We start from the raw sequence: 24,171 nt of genomic DNA on the forward strand, positions 1-24,171 counted from the left end.
AGCACAGGTGGGTTTGGGTCCTGCTCTGGGCCCCACTGCTTGGGTGAGCAGGTGAGCAGAGATGTAGACACCGCAGGACAAAACCCTCACTGTGTGCTGGTTATTGGCAAGGGGTTAGGGGATCACAGAGCCCTGATCGGGGTAGCGTTCCTGGAACACCTCTCACTGCTAAAAGCCCTGTGTTTTCCTCAGGGGAAGAGTGGGGAGGGGGTGGGAGCTCTACCAGGGAGGAGGAGGGGCTCTAAGTCTGGAGGAGTCAGAGGAATCCGTCTGACCAGGAGACCTGATGCTTTGCTTTGGGACCCCCAGGCCAAGGCCGGTGCCCCCACCTGGAGCAGAGGCCTCACCTAGAGTCTCCTGACATTAGATTCCTCTTGGTGACAAGCTCTTTGCTTCTAGCCCCTGGCTGAGGACTTGAAAAGTCTGGACCCACAGACAAGTTAGCCCTGGCGTCTACTCAGAAGCACATGGGGAGCTAACCCAGGAGACCCAGACACAGAGGTGGAAGTTGGGTTTGCCCACTGCTGCAGGCTGGAGGTTCCCAGAGCTCACCTTTGGGAGATCCTGACGGGTGCAAGTGGCCACTTCCAGCCTCCTCCCCTTGTGCCAGCCTTTCAGACCCAGGAAGTCATCACCATTTTCACCACTGCTGGAGCAGGGGCTCAGCTCACAAGAAATGACCAGGACACAAAGCCTAGAGGTGGCCTCATATTAAAAATAAACAGATAAATAAAAGCCCACCTTTCTCCTTCTAACGTAGCCGCTAACGTAGATCTGGTTAAACCAGGTGCTGGGGGAGGGCTTTGTGGCTAAGGGAAGCGTATTTGTTGATGTCTCTGAGTGGGGGGCGGTGAGGGCTTCGGTGGAGAGCACCCCTCCTGCGGCGTGGAATAAGTTGAGAGATGAGGGAGCAGTCACTGAGGTGGAGGATAGAGTTTGTTGGGGGCAGGAACCTAGTGTGAGGCCCAAGGGCACGCAGACAAGCCGAGCCTGGCGGGCACTGGGCTGCCCTGGGAGGGCAGAGGGAGCAGGCCCTCTCGGAGCTCCTGGAGGAGCAGGCCCAGCAGCCCCTTCCAAGGAGGGGGCACCTTCTGGCCAGCGAGGGGGAGACGCTTTGCCCTCCCTAACAGTATGACAGAGGGAGCTTCCAGAAGGGAGATCAACACATATCCCGGCTTACTTAGGAAGGAAGGTGACACAGAAGTAGGTCCTAGGGGGGCCAAGTGTCCCTCCTCCAGCCCAAGGGACCACACCTCTTCATTCTCCTTACTCTGGATGGGGGGCAGCCTCCTCACATGTTGTCCAAAAGAAGGGGCCCCCTCCCCCCCCCAGATCCCTCAGCTCCCGTGTAGGGAGAGGACTTACGGCAAAGCCAAGGATCCCTCAAGGAGCCCAGATGGCTCCGGGAAGCCCGGGAACCCGCCATGGCCTCGGTGCTCGGTGCTCGGTGCTCGCTTAAAAATGCGAAGGCCACAGCTGTGCGGCGGATGCGACCTCCTACCCGGAGCCCGGAGCCCGGAGCCACAGCGCAGGCAGGCGTGGTGCGGGCCAGCGGCCCACCCGACCGAGCCCAGCGGCGGCCCCCGGGGCCTCACACCCAAGGTGGGCGCACCTGCCCGCCTCGCCTCCGCTCACCTGTCCTCTTGCTTCCTAGGAAAACTGTCGCTGGAGGAGTTCATCCGAGGAGCCAAGAGCGACCCGTCCATAGTGCGCCTCCTGCAGTGTGACCCCAGCAGTGCCGGCCAGTTCTGAGCCCCGCACCCCACAGATTATAGAGCTGCTTGTGTTCCCCTTCGACCTTTCTTTTTAACAATTATTATTATTATTATTATTATTTTTTTGCCAAACAATATTGATGGTGATGCCGTCCCCCGTGCGATCAGAGGCACCTTCCTCCGTGTCGCCTTCAGCTTCCTTCGCCATGGGAAGGCCCAGAGCCCCCCGCCCTGTGGAGAGCATGGACAGTGCTGTAGTGCACAGACTTTGTGGTGTTCATTGTCCTATGATTTTTCATCGTTACTATTCTTATTTTTCTTCTGATTCCAATGTCTCTGTTCTAAAACTGAAGACTCGGGGAGGCAAGAGAAGGGAAAACCATCCAGTCCAGTGATTCTGTGCTAAGCTTCCAGGAGCTTGTTTGAAAAACAAAACTCCCACCTGAGTCTGGAGTCACCTGCCCTCGGGGTGATGGCGCCAGGTGCCGGGTTCCCAAGGACAAGGGACCTCTGGGGCCAGGCTATGAAAGGGGCATGGAGGCCTCCACTCCACCCCCTCTCCCTGGGTCCCCCAGCAGGCTGTAGTGTCTAAGCTGTGACCATTTCAAGGTAAATTCATAGAGAAGAGGAAAAAGGTGGCTCAGCTATTTCGTCACACGTTTACACTAGTTGAGCTGAGTTTCTTTGGAAATTAAACACAAATGGTAACTTATATAACAAAACCAGACCCATCTTGTTGCCTATTGTGATTTAAAAAAAAAAAAAGACTGCTGTATATAAAATATTGGGTATTGCAGACCAAATTAAGTGTTTTGCCCTGTTTAAATGAATGCATGTTTAGTGAGCACTAATACAATCTTATTACAGAAGACTGTTTTTAGTAGCTTAATGTGAAGTAAGCCAACTATAATGAATGTCTATGTCTTGTTTTAAAGTCATATCTGTCTTTGCACCAATGCACCAATCAACAGGTATATTTTATATATTCCAGAGAAGTACAAAGTCACCATGACTAGGGCCCAACCTTAATTTTGAATGCATTTCCAGAGTGGTGGTGTCTCCAGAATAGAAGCAGGGCAGGTTTAACTGGCCATGTCAATTGGAACACCAGAAGGCTAATATTGATGAGAGACGTGAGGCAATGGTTAGGTCACTCAGCCCAGCAGCTCAATTGTATTAGACTGAAGGGATGGTGCTTTTCTGAGTAGATCAATATTCTGTTGACCTGGAAACAACAACAAAAACAAAACTCACAAAACGAGACAAATTCTTGGAACTTCCCAATGATTTAATCCATATTATGGTTAGGGAGCTGTATCTACAATGTTGATCTTTTCATGCCCCCAGGGCCCCTTCAAAGAGTCAGAGGTTGGGCAAGGCAAGGGCCAGTGCATCTGTGATTTCCAGGGCCCACTATGGGGAATCCAAAAGTATTTTCCATCACCACGTTCTTTGAATGCAGATTTCAATTTTCAGAAGTGACAGTGCAAATTTGAGTCACCATTTGGTCTGGTGACCTCACATACACTAACTGGAATTGAAAGTTAAGAATAAAAATTGCTGATCACAAGTAAGTCAGTCATATTTTCACAAGGGTAGGCCTGGGGAAGTCCAAACACTCAAGGATGTAGATGAGGAGAACTTGCCCAGGGAGGAGGCAGAGAGGTCCCTAGTGGGTTTACCTGTGGCCAAGCTACTTTCTATAGATCATGACCCACAGGAAGACAATTGTAACTATGAGGAAGATGATGCTGAGCGCATTCTAACTCCAGGTTCTTCTGTATTACTTGAGTCCCTTTTAACTGGTAGCAAAAATCTGAATTTGTATGGTTGTCCAAAATGCATCAACTTTGCAGGATGAAATTTGGAGACATGGTAAAATAATCTTCATCTGAGTGTCAGTTCCTCACAGTGGGTCTATCCTGAGACTTGCCAAATTCTTCCATAAGGCAAGTGGTAAGATCTAGGTTTGAAAACTAGGGAATTAACCTAAGAGTGGAGGGCAGAGTGGGTGAGAGGCCCAGCAGAGGCACATCCCACTGCCACCCAACCCACTGTGGACTGAAGACCTAGTTCCCCCTTTCAGTTCTCTTCAGAAGGGGAGTCAGTTACTGCTTGGGCAAGGTCCCCTAGACTCTACCCTCAGTCAGGACATTTTGTTGAGCCAGACTCAACCAGTTCCCTCAAACTGAGAGCTGGAGTGAGGAGCAAGAGGGGCTCCAGCTGTTTAGGAGAGAAAACAGAGCCAGATGTGTGGCTAATGAATGCTGACATGCCTGGGATGTACGCAAATAGCCCTGTCCTGGCCTGCCATTGACCCTGTCTGTATTTTCTTGATGGTTGTTTTTCTCCTTCTACTCCTTCCCAGGAAGGGCTTTGTATGTCTAGTCCAATGCACTTAAAGTCAGCCAGCGGACTCTGCAGCACCCAGAAGGCTGGATGACTAAAGGTTTATGTCACTCCTTTGCCGGGCTGTTCATTGTCATGGCTGTGGTGTGGGACCTCTGGAAATGGAGTCTGTTCTGTCTGAAATCAAGGCAGTCTGGGATGTTCAAGGGACTGGAATAAAGTGGCTTATGACTTGAAGGACAATACACAGTGGCCAACTGTTCATACTTGCTTAGGGTGGGGCAGGGGAGCTGAGGGTGCTGCTACAGCCTTCCTGTATGTCCCAGGGGACCCTTTCCACAAATGGATTTAATAATATACAGTTGAGCCTTGAACGATGAGAGGGTTTGGGATGCAGGCCCCCTCCCCCGTGCAGTCAAAAATCCACATATAACTTTTGACTCCTTGGAATTTAACTACTCATCACCCACTATTGACCAGAAGCCTTACCTGTAACATAAGCAGTCAATTAATGCCTATTTTGTATGTTATATGTATTATACACTGTATTCGTACAATGAAGTAAGCTAGGTACAAGGAAGTTATTAAGAAAGTCACAAGGAAGAGAAACTACAGATATAGTATTATCCTGTATTTATTGAAAAAAATCTACATGTAAGTGGACCCATGTAGTTCAAACTCCTGTTGTTCAAGGATCAATATGTATAGGTCCTATCATATGGAGTGGCCCCTGAACCATGACCTCATGTTGCTCAAGCTTGGCATTCAAGCATGTTGTCTCATGTGATTGTCTGGGACAGGAGGGTTTGATGCCTCAACTGCTGACCAAGTGAGGGTCCAGCTGCTGATACTGCACCCCCTCCAGGCGTGGCTTCTGCCCTAGAAGCACAGGAACAAGGGTTCATGAGAGAGGAATGGGGAAAGTGCTGAGCTCAAAGCCCTGTCCAAAAGCATCCTTGGTCTGCACGTGGGCTTCTTTACTTCTCTCTACCCATGCACTTCTTCACCTTCACTGTCTTCCCACCTCCCCTCCTTCCTTGTAACTGGAGCTGCAAATTCTAGTCCAAACATTAGGTGCAATGGAAGGCAACTTCCTCTTCAGTTACAAATGAACATCCTCTTCTCCCCTGTCTTACCCTCTCAGTCTGGAGAAGAGTAGATAGAAAAGATGACATGAAAAGATGACTCCACATCCTCAAAGCAAATTCATGAGGGTTTTTTTTCTTTTTGTTTTGTCATTATCATTGGCCCTACCTCCAGCAAACCTCCAGTTTTGTCATTATCATTGGCCCTACCTCCAGCAAATCTAGGAAAAAGGGACTGGGGGTCAGCTACAGTAGGTGTCTCATGGGCCAACTAGACCTCCTGTAGGAATTGAGTTGACCTACAGGGGTTCTGTCTTCATAGTTTGTCCCTATGGACCAACAACGGACACTCATGAGTATTGAGCATAAGCAACACTTTGTTGTTCATGGCTCCAATGGTGAGGTGGCTGGCAGCTACCAACCTGATCAGGAGCCTGCACTCCTCCACCTGTCGGAGGCCAACCTGCTGTTTTCCAGCAAATTTCCAACCCTGAGGCTTCTATTTTCAGGATGTTGTTCGAATACCCCAACCCAGCTGGATTCCCTCAGAACCTGGTCCAGGGATGGAGGGGGCACACTGGTTGAGGAGGAGTCTGAGTGTTCTTTAAGTCAAGGTAGAGAGATCACAAGACCTATCTTTGGAAGAAATGGACATACGTCACACATGCCTCTCTTGGTTTGAGTATGCCTAGCACACTGCTAAAGTTTTGTTTTTTGAGATGGCTGAAGAAACAAGAGAAAGAACATTGAGCCTTGTATTTTCCAAGGCAGCAGAGCATCAGCTAAATCCACCTAAAATAGAAAGGTTGTTGCACAGTGAAAAGATGTTCAGGCCAAGGGTATAACTGATGGTATATTCATTTCAAATGGGCTTTCTGCACTTGAATGTGAATCATGACTTAGGTATGTCCTGGGTATTTGCTGCACTGAGTGCTAATGTGCCATGCATGGTCCCAGACATCCCTGGGCTTACAAACAATGATCACTTGGAGAACATTCCACATTATGGAGCTAACCCCCTAGGGCAGCTCAGAGAGGCAAGGGCCTTAGGCTTATTTCATGACTTCTTTTCTCAACACTATTCCAGGAAATAGGTGGCATTTTATGAGTTCTCTAGGTGAAAGGTTTTACAATTCTGGGTAGCTCAATGGCCCTTATTAAATACCCAAAGCTGCTACTAGTATGTCATATACATGCAGACAGATGGACAGACTCTTTCACAAAAGGTATCTTTCCAATACCAGTATTTAACCACTTTGTGTGCTTGCACGAGTGTTCATGGTGACCCAACACAATACCGAGTGCTATAGTCTCAGAGATGTGTGTATGTTCGGAGGTTGGGGGTTGAGGGGATTAGGAAAGAAGTGGGAGGCCAAGCTCACAGCTCAGCTGATAAGTTTTGTCCAGCACCTTGAATACAATCACAAAGTAATCTACATCTATGTCTACCTCAGAGCTGAAATCAAATTCTTTCCTGAGTGGTGCACGAAGGGTGTTTGCTACGCAGGGAACAAGCTGGTGACATTTGTCTTTAGTGCCCTTTCAACATCCCCTTCTCTTTTGCTGCTTTGCTGATCAGAGGCCTGCCCACTGTGTTTCCTAGAATTCCAGAGTCTCTAAAATTACCCCATGCACCTGTTCAGCAGATCTCAGTAAAGTGTAGGGATGAAGGACCCTGAGGACAAAAGGTATAACATACAAGGGTATGTTAGAGGTAGGAAGGGTAGACCAGGAAACCCATTCAAGGAACATTTACTTGTAATAGAGCATCCAGCGACTCTATGGGAGACCTTTCAGGAGGCGTTGGCTGTGGTCACCAGAGGGCTGTTCAGATCTTCCCTTTGGAGCCCCTGCTGCTGCAAGCACAGCTCACGGGATGACAGGCTTCACTCTCTGGGGCTGCTCCCAGTCAGCGACTGCACGAGGCAAGGCTATTAGAACTGGGCCATTCTTGCCCCACACGGGATTCTTCCTGCATGTGACCTTCATGCAAGGACTCTGTGGGGGTCCTGGCTGAGGCAGTCTGAGGCTCTTCCGGCCCAGGCTTCTTTTCTCCCTTCCCTCCTTCAGCAGGGGTTAGTCCGCATGCTCTCCCTATATCCCCCTGCTCATTTCCCCTTTATTGTTCATATGCATTCTCTGCAATAAATCTCTTGAATGTCCAATCCCATCTTGGTCTGCATCTAAGAGGACCTGAACTGACACAGTGACATCCCCTCTCCCATTCCCATTGACCCTCAGATATATGGGCTCAGACACTCGAGTTGGCAGCCTTCCCAAAGTGAGATTCACATTGGTGATTTCTCATGTTGCACAAGAAGTGTTAAGGGTGGGAGAGGTTGTGTGTCTTAGAACTGCAGCTATGACCCAGCCCCACTCTCCTGGGGTGAGCCCTTATTACCGTACTAATGATGCCAGGCCACTTTGCACATGAATCACTGCCTCAAAGGGCAGACTGTGTCTAACCCGCCTCTTTGTCCCCAGTGTGGGGCACAGTGCCTGGACCCTAGTAACTGAACTGAATTAGCAGAGTGGAGGCATGAGCCAGGATTGGCCCCTGTGGCCCTGACAACTAGTCATCCTCACCTACCTGACCTGAATCCTGCACAGGGAGGTGGGGGACAGGGTGGCACACATGGCAAGCAGAGGTCACTGAGCAGCAGTGCCTTTGCTGCCATGGGCCACAGGAGTGACTACCTCAGGGCAGATGTGGAGACCAGCTGCATCCTCTGCAGGACCTAGACAGGCCTGTGGGTCCACTCAACCACCATGGGGGCTGTGGAGCATGGATCATGGCCAAAAGGCCTTGTGGCCCATTGCTAATCCCATGATCCTTCCAGAAGTCTCCTCCATCAGCTCCACCCCAGCCTCCTCTCCTCTGCCCTGGTCCAGGCATAGAAGCTGCTTGAGGTGCCAGTGGGGTTGCCACTGGGGTGAAGTTGTCAGAAAAGACTTTCTCGAAGCAATTTTTTTAAAAGATTTTATTTATTTATTCATGAGACACACACACACACTCACACACACAGACATAGGCAGAGGGAGAAGCAGGCTCCATGTAGGGAGCCCGACGTGGGACTCGATCCCGGGTCTCCAGGATCAGGCCCTAGGCTGAAGGCGGTGCTAAACCACTGAGCCGCTCCAGGTGCCCTCTCGAGGCAAATTTTAAGCCAAGATTTGACAGCTGTGGACGTAGACAACGTGAGTTGCAGAAGGATGTAGAAATGCTGATTGGAGTGGAGAGGCTCTGGTGGATGATGGCCGAAGAGCTTGGTGGCTCAGTGGGGAGGCAGCGGGGCAAGACTGTCATGCTGTAATTGGAGTTTTAGCCATCAGTTTTCAGTCTCTGTGGAGGCTGGTACAGATGAACTAAAGAGATAACTCAGGTGGGGGTGAGTGCACTGGGAGTGAGGAAGGTAAAAGCGGGCAGGCAGAAACTACCGTCCGCCCTGGGGAGTTGGCCAAGAATGACCACCAGGTGGGACGTCACTGTCACAGTGAAGGCCTCTTGATTTCTTTAGCTCTCTTCTCGTGTAACCTTGGGGTGGAGTACAATCCACAGGAAGAGGACACACCTGCTGTACTAAGGCCTAAGACCCGAAAGTGCCCAGGGGCAGCCTAGAATCTTCCCAAGGCCACGCTGCAGCTTCTTTCCAACAAGGCAAAAAGCCCCAACACCCACTTCACAGAAAACACCAGACATTGTCATTTACTCTGACATTATGAATATTTATTTTTTCTTCTTAAAAATGTACAAAAAATAAAATAACTGTATTTATAGTTTATAGATTCCCCCTCTCCCATTTACAAAACTATTAAGTTACATTTGCCTTTTTTTTCTTTAAAACATGAAAGCAAATTGTCCATCTATCAATCTCCCTCACTCGTTTTTAAGAACGGGCCATTCACAGAATTTGGCACAAACCCTGTTTCTCTTGCATTTTCCTAACTTTAAATAAAAAGGAAAATAAATGTTGATTCATTTCATGCCTCCTAAGTTTCTGAGTTCAGTCTTTTAGGATCCAAGTCCAAGATGATATCTGACTGCATTTCGCTGTTGGTCCCAATTTCCAAACACCTGTCAAGTCTAAGCAACTTGGATACATATAAGAAAAATACTTGTTTGACATGTCCCCCATTTTACATGGATTTTTTAAAAAGCATATTTATTTCAGTGTGATTAACTTAAGGGACAAAAGCAGAGGAGTCAGTTTTTCCTATCTTTCTAGAGTGTTTCTGCTCAGAAAATTGTGCTCATAGAAGCTCTACTGACATACATGGTGGAAGACACATCCAAGCTAAGCCACGGGCACTCTGAGGATGGAGCGGACAGGGTAAGGGTTGGGAGCAGAGCAGATGGGAGGTGATGCTCTGCACCACCCTTGGGTGGCACTGGCCTCACATTCTTTGTTCTGGTAGGTAGGGGTCACTACAGTGATTGCTTAGGGATCAGAAACAAATGAAAAAGCATCTCTGATTCATCCTCTGCTTAGGGCAGGACTAGCAAACATTTTCCCACAAGACTAGAGAAAGAAGGGTGGGGCTACCTGTGTCAGACTGCCCAAAAGTGCAAATATGCACTTCCCATGCTCCTTGCCTCAGGGGCCGGTTCAAACATGAGGGGCGGGTTCAAACATGACTGGCAGATGAAATGGCAGGTACTACTGGGGCACAGACTCCAGAGGACGGAACGGATAAGTCAGGTGCATGGGAAGTGCCTATTTCCAACACTGAATTTGTCCATCATAGAACAGAGCTGCATCAGTACCCAGCGAGGTCCCCAAGCTACTGGTTCAGGGAATGACAGAGTGGGGAGGAGGGAACAGGCTGGAGCAGAACTGAATCCAGGATGCAAACCTTTGGCACCACAGGAAGGGGTAAGATGTCCAGAAGACACACTGAAAGGTGCCCCCATAAGATCACCCGGACATTTCCCTAGGTGCGGCCCCTGCCCTCTGTTCCATTCAAATCCTCTGCAGCCTCGAGGAGACACAGCTGGCTGAAAACAGCCCTTCTGGCCTGCTCTGGGCCTCAGGGGCAGAAGGGGTGGGAGGCAGGGAGCCCTTGGAGAGAGAGAGCCCCCCAGGTAAGACGTCAAAGTGCTTCTCAAATAAATCTGGGCCTTTACACAGAACCTGTCCTAGCGCAGGATCTTGAGGGGAGGGCGTGCTGACTACCAAAGGCTAGTGCTTCAGCCACATGGGTGAACACAAACCCCAGATCACTGACCAGTCCCTTCAAAGAGAACAGTGCCCCAAGACAGCTGATGGTTTCATAATTGTTTAGGGAAGCGTTTCTTTCTCCTCTTTGTCTCCCAGGGCACGTGCAGATGTGCTGTTGGTCTCAGGAGGCTGCCTTCAGAAGAGCCAGAGCGCTCTGGGGGGGCAACCCCCTGCCCCCGCCATCCAGCAGCCTGGAGCAGAGGCGGCCACAGGAGGCTGCCCTCGCCTGTGGATTCAGATCTAAGCTGTGGGCATGGCTCTCAGCTGCTGCTGGGCTTGAGATGAAGGATGAGCGTGTAAACCGTGAGGTGCCACACAGGGGCCAGGCCCTCCTGAGCCCCACAGAGCTTAGCGGTGGCCCTGGGATAGCACAGCCTCTCGGCAGAGCTCCCCTCAACTGAGGGCCGAGGCCTCCACGCCCTGACCTTTCCCACTGCCTGGGCCACTCGGGAGGCACAGGCCGGGCATCACCAGGAGCCCAGCACGGTGGCCTACATAGCGGGAGTGCCCCCAGCATCCTCCTCGGCATCCCTGGGGTCCCTGACGCCCGAGGCCACTTCCCTTCCCAGCGCCTCCCCAACAGCTCAGGGGCAGTAAACATGCCCACGTACCACGGGTAAAATATATTATTGTGATATTATAAACACTATGTACACGATGTCCAGGCACGCCTTCTGAGTTACTAATTACATGGCAGCTGAATGTCTTCCTATACAAGGCCTGGCAGCCACTCGCGACAAACCCTGGGAGGTATTTAGCAAGATGGCCTACCCCAGAGTGGCCTGAAGGTCTGTGACCAGAAAGTGGCAGCAGCTCATTTGGTCTAGCCACTCAGGAGAAGTGCAGGTGAGGCGGAAGGGCCCGGGCATTCTCAGGCTCTCTGGAGTGAACGGATTGGCTGTGTCTCCCTTGGAGGGGAAAAGCTCTGGACGGTCTCATCTGAGGCCAGCAGTGACCAGCAGTCCCTTGGCGGGCCTGGACCCTGGGTTCCCGAAGAAGGTGGAGAATAAATAAGTATCTGACAGGCCCAGCACATGTTCCTGAGGGCCTCAGGCTTCAGCTCCAGTAGGACCCTGCAGATGGGCCCAACACACCAATAAGAACCGGGGCTCTGTGCCTCGTCCAGCTCCCAGTGTGGTCTGTAACAGTGGTTTTGAGTTGGGGGAGGTGGGTGTCCGGGTTCCAGGCTGGGGCCTCCATCTCTCCTGGGGAGGAATGCACTGAGGGCCCCTGCCGAGGGGATGCCAAGAGCTGGGCTCAGATTTCCATGAGTGTGATCTTGAAGCCTTCCACCATGCTCTCCATGTTGAGAATGAAGGTGTCCTCATTGGAGTAGTGCTCAATGATGTTGTCATCCATGTTCACCAAGATGCTGCCAGGGAGTGGGGTGGGGGGTAAGAAACAAAGATGCCGTCAACAAGTGGCGGGCAAAGGCAGACTCCAGGCTGGGGGGAGGGGGTCCCCTTAGCTATTCCTTGGTAAGGGAGGCCAGGAAGGATGGAGGAGAGAGGAGATAGAGCAGGAAAAGACCCTCATCATATTTTCTTTCCCCAGAAACCAGCTTGAAGAAAATAAAGCCTCGATTTGTCAGAACTAACCTGGTGACTCCTTATTAAATGGGTCTTCAGAGATCCACCCCCCACCCACCCCTTGCTTTATAGACTGGTAAACTGTGGCCCAGAGAGATAAGCCTGAAATCGTTGAGTTAGCTCTTGACAGAATCAGGTCCTTAACTGTTTTCATTAAGCCCACTGCCTCTAGAAAACGCACTTTAAGAAAGTACTCCATAGTGAGAGAAGAAGAAAATCGAGAACTGTGGCTATCCTTTGCTGAGCATGTAATTTGTTTCAATGTTTCAGAGACCTTGTCTTTATTCTTCCCAGCAGCCCTGACCATCGCCACCATGCAGATGAGAAAACTGAGTACGGGGAAGTGAAATCAGCTCCCCAGGTTCATCCAGCTGGGTCTTGGCTGAGTTGGACTGCAAACTGGCTTTGCCTCACTCTGAAGCTTACACTTCACCACATGTGACCTACTCCTTGGTCAACTATCCCAAGTGGATTTGGTTTTAAGAGAATCAACAACTTCCAGGGTCTGTCCGTGATTTGGAAATCAGACAGATCTCAGTTTGCCATTGAAGAACTGACTCATTTGACAGCTATGTATCATCTGGCAAGTTTTTTTTTTTTTTTCGGTTTTATTCTACTGCAAACTAAGAAAAACAAGCCTGCTCTAGAGTTGCTGTCAGGACTAACGTATTTAGTGCAGGGCCCAATATGGCACTCGATGGAAGTGAAACGTTATGACCACTGGCATGCACGTCTGCACTGAGGATTTCTGCCCAGCAGTAAGACCCTGAGACACCGCTCAAATATCACCATCAAAGGAATAGGCTCAGCCTATTGCATTGACCATGGAGAAAATTGTAATGTTCATTTAAGTGAACTTGCCAACAAGGGCTCCAGTGGAAAAGGTTTCCCAAATTCGATTCCCAATCTGCCAAGAGACCCATCACTCAGAAAGCCGGAGCATCTCAGATAATCAATTTCCTTTATGACAGAGGCTCAGCGAAGAGTTTAAAGAGCCATATTCTGCATTTTGTAGAATAGCTCCAGAAGCTGACTCAGCAGAAACTCTCCTAGAACTAAACTTAGCTCCTACAGCCTCTCTTCTTAGAACCTCATACACACAGGAAGCCCCCAAGAGGCTGGAGGCGTGGGGAGGAGTCATAGCGCGGTGCATACAAAGCACGTGCAAGAGTCCCAGAATCTACTGAACGACCCCAATAAATGAAGTATTGTTCCCCCAATAAATGAAGTATTGTTCTTAACACTGAGAACAGGCAGGTCCAATAATCATTTAAATTATTTTGTTGATAATTACCTCACAGGTATTTTCTATGCCCTGAACGGTTCTCACGTGTCAACATGAAACCAATCCCAGGAGCAGCATGTGATCCTTTATAAACTCCGCTCCCTGCACAGGGTTGACATTGCCCTTCCCCCCAGGGTCTTCACCACTTCTAAACCCCTCTATTCCACCGGCTTATCCTGTCATTAGAATGGGACATCTCAGCCGACATCAAGACAATGTGCTGTCTCCTTCCCTCCCTCTCTTATTAAGATCTCCAAAATGCTCTGCATTTGCAAGCTGCTCAGCAATCCTTTGTAAGGATGACACACACTTTTTATAAAAGGTGGACAACAGAACAAAAGATGGGCACCATCTTTTTTTTTTTTAAGGTACTATGTAGATTGATCTGATCTGGAAGTCAGTGTAAGTTGTTTCTTTCTTACCCTTTTTTGCTTTTCTTATAAAGCTTTGTGATCTTCTCCACAGGCAGCCCGTACTTCTCAGATATCTGTAACACCAGTAACAGAAAGGCAGATGAGCACGGAAGGGGAAGTCAAGCAGAGGCAGGAGGGAAAGCTCAGTCTCACTCTCTTGGAGATTCTTGTGGTGTCAGTGTCCCTCACGCAGGAGTCAGGTTCCCAATATGCCCCAGTCACGAGGCTTTCCCTTGGGCAAACCTTAAATCATTCAACAAGAGAGTCAGTCACGCAGCAATGTAATCTATGATGAAGGTGTCATCTCAGATCAGTCAGTAGAAGATGGACTCTGACATGCTGGATTAAATAAGAAGCCATATTGAAAAAAATTCAACAAGTCAAGCTGGAGCCCTTTTCCACTTTTTTTTTCTTTTTTAGTAGCTCTAAGCCCATGACCCCAAGATCAAGAGTCGCATGCTCTACCGACCAACTGAGTCAGCCAGGCACCCCATCTACTTCTCACATCAAAATAAATCTCAGATCAAAGATTTACATGTGAAGGCTGAAACCATAAAAGTTCTTTATACTGATACTTTCGTCAAGGAAGGAAGATCGTTCCCACAAAGATATGAAACCTGAAGAAAAAAGGCCAAATGTTTGATACAAAAATCATAAATGCCAGTAGAGTAAAAACCACCACAAAAAGCTGAAGACAAATAATATTCTATGAAACCTTTTTGCCACGCAAATGACAACCAGGGAACTAACTTCCTTAAGTTAGAAAGAACTATGAATCCAGAAAAAGACCAACAATTCAATGGGAAAAGAAAGAACACAATATGAAGGAGTAATTCACAGAGAAAAAAACAAGGGGACAATCACATGAAAAAACATTACTGCTTCACTCCTAATTTTAAAATTTCAAATTAAAACAACAATAGGATATTACTTTATGTTATCAAACTAACAAAAACTAAAAGAATGATAATACAGTGTCAGCCAGAGTGTGAAAACCATCAACTCTCGTATTCCATAGATGGGAGACAAGCTCAACCTTCCTGGAGGGAAATTTGATAGAAGCTATTGAGATTCAAAAAGCGTATGTTCTTTTACCCACGTATTCTTCATCTAGCAATCTGGTCTACAGAAATACATTCAGGTGTACACAAAGCTTTTCAAAGCAACATTGTTCATAATAGAGAAAACTGTATATAATAACCATCCATTAAGCATGTTTTGTTATTTTCACATCTGAAAGCCATACAGTCATTTTAAAAAACGTGGCAAGCCTATATGGAAAAAAAAAAAAAAAGTCCTTAACACACTGAGGGGGAAAAAAGCTAACAAACTGACAAACAGTACATATAGTACGACCCCATTTGTATTTTTCTTAAAGAAATAAGTATGTAAGAAAGGAGAAAATACGTGAAGGACCTGCTAAGCTATTAATAGTGGCTACCCTGGGCAAATGGACAGAAACAAGAGATCCTTTCACTTTCTACTTTGTACCATTCTGTAGTGGTTTCTTTTCCCTTTACAATGATTGTGATTCACTTTTTTTTTGTTTTGTTTTAAAGATATTATTTATTCATTCATTAGAGACACAAAGAGAGAGACAGGCAGAGGGAGAAGCAGGCTCCATGCAGGGAGCCCGATGCGGGACTTGATCCTGGGTCTCCAGGATCAGGCCCTGAGCCGAAGGCAGACACTCAACCGCTGAGCCACCCAAGCATCCCAATTGTGATTCACTTTTATGAATATAAAGTAATCATAGTTCGGAGATGGATTCTGGAGAGTCCTACCCTAAATGCCTTTTCATGCTTTCTCTGTCCCAAATCCAATCCACCAGGCTCTTCTGAGCCCAGAGGCTGGTGGGGCTCACAACCAGCTGGAGCAGGTGAGGTCTGAGACAGGAATCATGGGCAGTGGGGCAGAGGCTCCAATAAGAGGCTGAGGAACCCTAGAGCACATGCAGGGCAGCTCTGGATCTCCGAAGAGCTTATCCTACAGAGAATCATAGGTCCCCATCCCTTATTCCTCCTCCTGCATAGGAAAGCCTCCTCACTCTGAGAATAAACCCAGGGGAGTAGAACAGGTGGGCCAGGGTTAAGAGGGCTTCAGGAGCCTAGGGAACCAGTGGCCTGCCTGCCTCACCTTTACTGCTCCATCAGCAATGGGACTGCCCAGCTGCCACAGATGAGCTGAAATGAGCCCAGTAGGACAAGTAACATGGCCTAGGGGCAGCAAAGGAAATCCACAGCACTTGTGTGGAAGGCACTCATTTGAATTGAACATAAAAGAACACTTATGAAGATAGCACACACATGCAAAATTCTGATCTAAAGATATGATTATTGAACTAAAAACAACGTAAAGTACAGTCATTAATTGAAGGATGGGTGGTAAATACGGCAAACCAGGGCAGCCCCAGTGGCTCAGCGGTTTAGTGCCACCTTCCGCCTGGGGTGTGATCCTGGAATCCAGGGATCAAGTCCCACGTCAGGCTCCCTGCATGGGGCCTGCTTCTCCCTCTGCCTGTGTCTCTGCCCCTCTCTCTGTTTGTCTGTCATGAATAAAAAAAATAAAAAAAATAAAAAAAAATACAGCAAACCAACAGTATTAGGAAAGCTCCATCAGAAACACAATTTCAAAGTGCAGAGCAAAGACAGCATAGAGGAACTCATGACCAGAACAAAGGATTTGAAAAACAGAAAGGAAAAGAGATTTGAAGAACAAAGATAGGCCCTATAAGGTGTGAATCTCCAGAGTCTCAGATAGAGAAAAAGGAACAGATGAAAAAGAGGAAATAATTAAACAAATAATGGAAAAAAAGACTCATGTTTTTGGACAAGATGGGTGTCCTGAATTCCAGGAGAGATCAATGTGGGAATACTCATGCATCTGGCCATTCTGAAAAGTGCCAAATCTCCAAAGGGTAATAAAAACATTCTGGAACCTCCCAGAACAAATCACACTCTGCCCCCAAAGGAACAGAAGAATAAACCTGGCGTCAGTCTTCTCATCTGCAACCCTAGAAACCAAAGGATAGTGGAGTAACCCCTAGAAATTACAGAAGAAAAGGACTTCACCTCAAGAATCCTGTACACCAACAAGCTACACCTCAGGCCTTGGGGTGAAAAAAATGGTATTGAGGACAACAGGCAACTAGCATTGTGCCATAAATAAATTCTTAAATAAACAGTAACTCTACATGTACCATCTATCTACATATTATATTATATATACATATCTATATTATATATATGCATATCTATATTATATTGATATATGTGCAACTAAAGATAGACAGTTGTAAGCTCATATATATCTGTGTGTGTTTACATAGATGGAGTGGGTATGCAAAGGAAGTGCTAAACAAAGATTCTCAAAGTAAAAAGGAGATGATGAAGAGGAAATCTCATGGTTTGCTAGACTGAAAGCATTCAACTATCTCAGCAACACCAAGAACTGGGAACGGGGTTGTGGGGACAGCAGGGTGCACACCCCGACATGCTCTGGCTGACCAGGGAAGGCAGTGGAGGGAAAAACAAAAGCTCCGAAGCCTCGTCTCCAGGAGGGCTGGGGAGCTACAGAGTGTTCGTGAGAAAAGTAGCTGGAATTTTATTTTCAAATCACAGAGAAATAAGGAGGAGGGACTGAAATAATCTAGGAAGAGTAGAGAATAAGTTTGAAGAAAAGGTGGAAGACAAGTTAATATATCAGCCAAACTAAAGACAAAGAGAAAAGTGCAGAATAAAATCAATAATTAAGAAAAAGGAATACAGGGGATCCCAGGGTGGCTCAGCGGTTTAGCACCTGCCTTGAGCCCAGGGCATGATCCTGGAGACTCAGGATCGAGTCCTGCATTGGGTTCCCTGCATGGAGCCTGCTTCTCCTTCTGCCTGTGTCTCTGCCTCTCTCTCTGTGTCTCTCATGAAAAAATAAATAAAATTTAAAAAAAAAAACCCTCAAAATTTTAAAAAAGAAAAAGGAATACAGAAGGAAGAAAACCATGTCCATCGGTCATTATAACAAATGAGATGAAATGCATTTTTCCACTGAAAGTCAGAGTGGGTAAAAAAAAAAAAGTTAAAAGAAGGATGGATGTTGGGAAGAAAAACACTTAACAGGGTGCAATGAATAAAGGGGTGCAGGCTGGAGGCCCAGGGAACACACAGAAACAGAATAGTGTGGGAGGGAGTAGATTCGTGTGAGAGGCAAGAGGTAAGGTTGATGAGGTCAGAATGGATATTATGTATTGATAAAAGCACAATGTATGAAAAGGTAGAGCAATCGTAACACTGTATGCATCCAACAGCACAGCACTTCAGCCGAACACAGACATAGGGCAAACCTGAAAGGACAATTAGAGTGGGAGATTTCAGCACATCTCTTTCAGAATTGGACAAACCTAAGGCAAATGCATAAGAATAGCTGAATATAATCAATATATTAGATTTATTGTTTTATACACACATACATACATACACACATGCATCTTCTATCATGTGTTGGACTACAAAGATAAGCCAAATTACATCAGCATTCAACAAAATTACAAATACAGGATTTAAGGTTTCCAGAAATACTTAATAGTCCCTCCTTATCCTTGGGGGATATGTTCCAGGACCCCCAATGGACACCCAAAACCTCAAATAGTACCAAACCCTCTATATGTCCTGTTTTTTCCTACACATACATACCTATGATAAAGATTAATTTATAAGTTAGGTATAGTAAGAGATTAATAACTAATAATAAAATAGGACAATTATTACTGTAATTAAAAGTTATGTGAATGTGGTCTCTCTCTCAAAACAGCTTACTATACTGTACTCACTCCTCTTTTTGTGATGATGTGTGATAAAATGCCTACATGGCAAAATGAAGTGACACAAAGGACACAGGCACTGTGACATAGTTAGGCTATTGACTCTCCGAAGATACTCAGAAGGAGGATTATCTGCCTCAGGAGCGTGTTTGACCACAGGTATGTAAAATTATGGAAAGTGAAACTGGGAATAAGGGTGGCTGTTGTACTCCTACAGGACCCTGGCCTTCTAACAGCTCAGCATCTCTTCCTTGGAAACCCAAGTTCCTTTAGCAACTGTTTGGGAAGACATTATGCTATATCTGTCTAAATAAACTCTAATATGAGCAAGTTTCTTTGAGCATCTTAATGCTATTTCCAAATCAGGTGAGATATTCTGAATAATGTAGGATTGACACCAATTTTGTCACTCCTCCCCAAATTCAATACCATTTCCCTTTGGGAGAATTTCTACCTCCTTTCTCTCTTCTTCCCAAGCCTGGCACTTGCACTATTTGTCAGGTCTGCTGGTGTATCCACACCTACACATTCAAATCAAAAGAGAAATGCTGACATGAGCTGGTCCTACACCCAGAGCCGTGCCCAAGGGATGAAGGCAGGAGGATGTGGGTGCAGCCATTCCTCAAGAGTGAGTTCACCCCACTCCCTAGGATTCTAAAACCAGTCAGGTAACAGAGCTGGTGCACAGAACAAATGTTGAGGGAGCAACTCTCCTTGGCATCATTTCTGGAGCTGCTTATATCTTCAGCACTTCCTGGTTGGTCTAAGCTGGGGCTTCTTAACCTGGGGTCTGCAGATGCCCAAAAAGTATGTACAAGAACTTGGGTGGGGAAAGCTTACGTCATTATTTTCACTAACCTTCAACTTTATTTTTTTTTAATTTTATTTATTTATTCATGAGAGATGCACACACAGAGAGAGAAAGAGAGAGAGAGAGAGAGAGGCAGAGACATAGGCAGAGGGAGAAGCAGGCTCCATGCAAGGAGCCCGATGTGGGACTTGATCCTGGATCCCCAGGATCACACCCTGGGCTGCAGGTGGCGCTAAACCGCTGCACCATCAGGGCTGCCCTAACCTTCAACTTTAATTTAGCCTTCCCTTCAGTTACAAACATACAGTAATATAAGCAGTGCCTATGTTTTGTTACCAATGGAAATTGTAGATATTTTCATGTCATATTAGAATTACTGCAGATATCCCGAAATATCAGTCACATTCACCCATACTTCGAGAAAGTACCATATTTACTACTCCTGCCTATAGGTCATGATAGCTAATGCATGAATAAGAACACATATATTCCTATATTGCAAACATTTATTATGACAGCAATGTTATCAATATAATTGGTTTCCTTAGTAATCCTATGTTTTTTTATTTTCTACACTGAAAAACATTATTCATAAAAGGGTCCATAGACTTCATCACACTATCAAAGACATGTCTGGCACAAAAAAGGGGAGAATCCCTGACAAACATTCAGTACATAAGAACTTGTTGTCTGGGCAGCCCAGGTGGCTCAGCAGTTTAGCGCCACCTTCCGCCCAGGGCGTGATCCTGGAGACCCCGGGATTGAGTCCCGCATCGGGCTCCCTGCATGGAGCCTGCTTCTCCTTCTGCCTGTGTCTCTGTCTCTCTCTCTCTCTCAAGAATAAATAAAATCTTAAAAAAAAAAAAAAAATCTACGTATTAAAAAAAAAAAAAAGAACTTGTTCTCTGCCTGGGGTCCTGGAGTCCTGTTATTTGTACCTAATTATTCTGACTTGCTCAGTCTGAAAGAGTTTTTTTTTTTTTTTAACTTTTGTTGATGTCCTTTGGAATTTCTTTTTAAAATAAAACAGGGACATTTTTCTACCTAGTATTACCAGACTCATAACTGTAGGTTCCCCTCTTCTGAAAGAAAACTGATTCTGATTCTTGGTCTTTTCAGGGGTTTGACTCCCAGTGTCCCAAAGCATGAAAAATACTTCGGCTCATACATCAATTGATAACCGTCAGCCAGAACTGGGCAATTTGCATAAAACCTGCACAATTCCAGTCTGGACCTGAGTCTGTTGGGAGTAGCGGTGGCAGCAGCAGCTAGCCTCATTGGGTTCTTACTCAGGTCCTATCATACAGGTGCAAAACATTCTGCACCTCTTAACTGACTCAATCCTCCCATCATGACAGTGGAACAGGTCTTTTTATGAGTCCTGTTTCTCAGGTGAGGCAACTCGAGCTTACGGTCATTACATAACTTGCCCTGTTAGTAAGCAGCAGAGACAGATGGGAAAGGTAACAATTTTGCAGTCTGGTGTCAGACTTTGAATGTTATGGAAAATGGGCATATGTGAGACTGAGGGCAAAACTGTGCCCTCTGTGCAACTGGCAAAGGCAAAGGCAGAGGCAGCGTGGTAACAGGCCACACTGACACAGTGTCCTCTGCCTCCACCCCAGGTGAGGAAGTGTGTTTGGCCAAATTCAGAACCCTGGAAAGAAGGGAGACTGTGCTGGACATCATGTAGAAGAAGCTGGCCATCTGTCAGTGGGTTACAGAAGGAATCCTTCTGCCTGGACCTGGATGATATCACCCATAAACCCTCCTTTCTATGCATGGAAAAGAGGTGCGGTGTGATAGTTTCACAAATGGGATAACTAGTTAGGACTGCTTGCTTTTTAATTTCTGCTTTTCGATTTATCTGAAACAATGACACACTTTTATAATTCTGAAAACCCAAGACTGATATTTTTAAAGATCCAAAAGACTTCCTTTACAGCCAGGAGGATCCTAGATCTTAGACATATCTCATCAATGTGTTATTGGTTGTCTGATGATCTGTAATTTTTAGACTTTTTTGGTGGAACATTCTCTTTGCCCAGGCACCTCAGGTATGTGATAGGCGGAACTTTGAGACTCCTATTGATTTTCACCAGCAGAGACCTCAGTCTGCCTCATCTAGAGACATCCAACAGAACAGCCTGCTCTGGAACCCAATGACTTTTATTTGGAGTTATGAACTGTTCAGTATGGGCTCTAAGATATACATTTAAGAAACAGGGGACTCTTTCTTGCAAACACTTCCTCAGTGGCTGCAATTTAACCTGTCAAGAGAGTCAGGGAGTAAGGACCTTTACTCCATGCATGAACAACTCAGGTAAATAGAAGAGGGTGCTACTGGGTCCATGAGCAAACTTTTACTTTGTGTGCTTCAGCTTGTTGCACCAACAGAGAACATCCCTGACCCTTTCTCTAGCACCTTCGGCATGGAGGATCTCAATCTGTCTCCCTACCCCGTAGTACTTACAGTCATCTTCTGAGTATGTATGGATGTATCTACCTACCATCTATGTATAGACGATTTCTACGTGCTACTTTTTAAGTGCCACGTATGTAAACTCAATCTTCACAACAACCTTGTATGTCATTTTCTCCTTATCCTAATAATAGCATCCCACGTTATTATCCTTATTTCTGAAATGATGAAACAGGAGTACAGAGAGGTTGAATAACTTGCCCAAAGTCATAGCATGTGGGTAAACGTGTTAGAGCTAGGATGTGAACCCCGATGTGTGGTATCATCCTCTACACATACGGATTCTTGCCTGATAGTTTCTTATTGCCTCATCTTCTTTCTTCAGTTGTTGTGAACTGTGACCTGGAAAGTTTATTCTTTTGAAATAACTTTTCATAAATGGACATCTCTCTAATTGGACTTAAACTGTTCAAGGGCTTAAGTTGGCTCCACCACTTTACCTACCTTAGGAGACCCCCTTCTTGGGCCTCACTCTCCTCCTCTGTAAAATGGTGATGATGATACTTGTACTGACCAGTTCACAGGAGTATTGTAAGGATCTAATGAAGCAATGCATGTGAAATCATGCCACCCATAGCATTCAGCATGGTGGCATGTATATTGTAGGTGCTCAGTTCAGTCAAATATTTATGCTCAAAGATCTGGGGATACACAAAAGACACAAAGTCCCTGTGCTCATGAGCTCTATACTCTATTGGGGAAGAGAAAAATAATTAAACATCTAGCAAATGTTAAATGTTAAATATGTCAAGTGGTGATCAGTGCTATGAAATAAAACATGCTTCCACTAAAATGCCAAGTTAGTGGAAAATTATACAATGGAATCAAAAGCCAAAACAGCTTTTTATCCTTTACACCATGTCTATAAAGCAGCTGATTATTTGAGAAATCCAAAATCTGAGGAAAAGGAGGAAGTCTTCACACTGTATCTTTGCTAGCTCTGATTCCTACTCAAAATAATGGTTTGGTAATAAAAGCTAACCTTTGTGGGGTCCTTAGGAACCCAGACAGAGAGTTCTATCTGTGCCATCTTACTTCATCCCTACAGCAATCCTATGAGGTAGGTATTATTATGATTTCCATTTGAAGGATGAAGAAGAGGTTAAGAAGCTTGCTCAGCTAGTAAGAGCTAGTCAGGATCTACACATGGGTTTCTGAGTGCGAAGTCCAAGTGCTGGCTCAAAAGGCTACACTGTCTCCCTATGTGCCTGTTGGTAAGTGTCAGGATGGCAAAATGCCACACATGAGAAAGGTGCTGGGCCTCAGAGAACATATGCCATGGAGAAAGCCGTTTCTTATCCCACCCCAGCCCCAAAGAAACCTAGTATACAACTACAGCATCCTGCCTTCTTTTTTTTTTTTTTTTAAGATTTTATTCATTTATTCATGAGAATACACAGAGAGAAGAGAGAGAGAGAGAGAGAGAGAGAGAGAGAGAGGCAGAAACACAGGCAGAGGGAGAAGCAGGCTCCATGCAGGGAGCATGATGCGGGACTGGATCCCAGGTCTCCAGGATCATGCCCTGGGCTGTAGGTGGCACTAAACCGCTGAGCCACCAGAGCTGCCCAGAATCCTGCCTTCTTAATTCATGATGCACTCGAGTCTTCCCTTAAATAGAATCCACTGTCCTTGGTGGCCACCCCTAACTTGCAGGGGCTGCTGGTGTCATTCCTTTGGAGCTCACCAGCAGACTGTCACCTGAGAATCTGGAATCTGGCCTTACTCGCCTATATGAACCACTCAAGAAGCAAGGAGATCACTGTGTTGGTGCTTCAGTAAAACCTTTCTTTCTGGGTTTAACAAAAGAGAGAGGAAGTCAGAATTGCCCCCAACGCATCCGCCCAGAGTGATCTCTTCACAGCCTCCAAGGTCAAAGGATACCACACATTACTCTCCCCCACACCCACAGCCAAGCAAAGCAAGGAAGGTGTAAGGAATTCCCCTAAACAAGATCAGAAGCTCGACTCTGCTGTGGTGGCAGTAGTGTAGGCAGTGGTTACTCAGTGGCTGAAAACAAGAATTCAAAGAAAAACTTGTAAATGTTCACAGCAGCATTACTGACATGAGCCAGAGGGTGGAAAAACTTCAAGTGTCTATCACCCAACAAATTTGGAAAAACAAAATGTGGTATATCCATGTGATGGAATAGTACTCAGTGATAAAAAAGAATGAAGTACTGATTATACAACACCATATTTGAAACTATGGTAAGTGAGAGAAACCAACCACAAAAGACCACAATTGTATGATTCCACTTATGGGTCCTATCCTATACATTTTAACATTCTGCCCCACAACCCAAGATGTGCCAATATTACAGTTTTGCAGATCACAGATGATTTTAGACTGTCCCTTGGCAGTCCTGTTGTCTCCATCACCATAAAAAGCCCTGATCTTCTACAGCATAGTT

The 24,171-nt window shown here is 46.2% G+C and overlaps 2 protein-coding genes across 20 annotated transcripts in view; one reads left to right on the top strand and one right to left on the bottom strand.

Annotated features, from left to right (window-relative positions):
* Positions 1–4,309, top strand: part of NCALD (neurocalcin delta) — a 374,162-nt gene extending 369,853 nt beyond the window's left edge. For all 17 annotated transcript variants that reach the window (XM_041769156.1, XM_041769148.1, XM_041769140.1 and 14 more), the window contains one exon: positions 1,655–4,309. In XM_041769156.1, coding sequence (XP_041625090.1) covers positions 1,655–1,752 — 98 coding nt within the window. In that variant the 3' untranslated portion in view covers positions 1,753–4,309. The remainder of the gene's footprint in view (positions 1–1,654) is intronic.
* A 4,580-nt stretch (positions 4,310–8,889) lies between these two features.
* GRHL2 (grainyhead like transcription factor 2) overlaps positions 8,890–24,171 on the bottom strand; it is a 160,829-nt gene continuing 145,547 nt past the window's right edge. For all 3 annotated transcript variants that reach the window (XM_041769136.1, XM_041769135.1, XM_041769137.1), the window contains exons 15-16: positions 13,665–13,729; positions 8,890–11,740 (exon numbers count right to left, since the gene is read on the bottom strand). In XM_041769136.1, coding sequence (XP_041625070.1) covers positions 11,626–11,740; positions 13,665–13,729 — 180 coding nt within the window. In that variant the 3' untranslated portion in view covers positions 8,890–11,625. The remainder of the gene's footprint in view (positions 11,741–13,664; positions 13,730–24,171) is intronic.

This window comes from Vulpes lagopus, chromosome 9 (genome assembly GCF_018345385.1).
Source record: "Vulpes lagopus strain Blue_001 chromosome 9, ASM1834538v1, whole genome shotgun sequence".
Lineage (NCBI taxonomy): Eukaryota > Metazoa > Chordata > Mammalia > Carnivora > Canidae > Vulpes > Vulpes lagopus.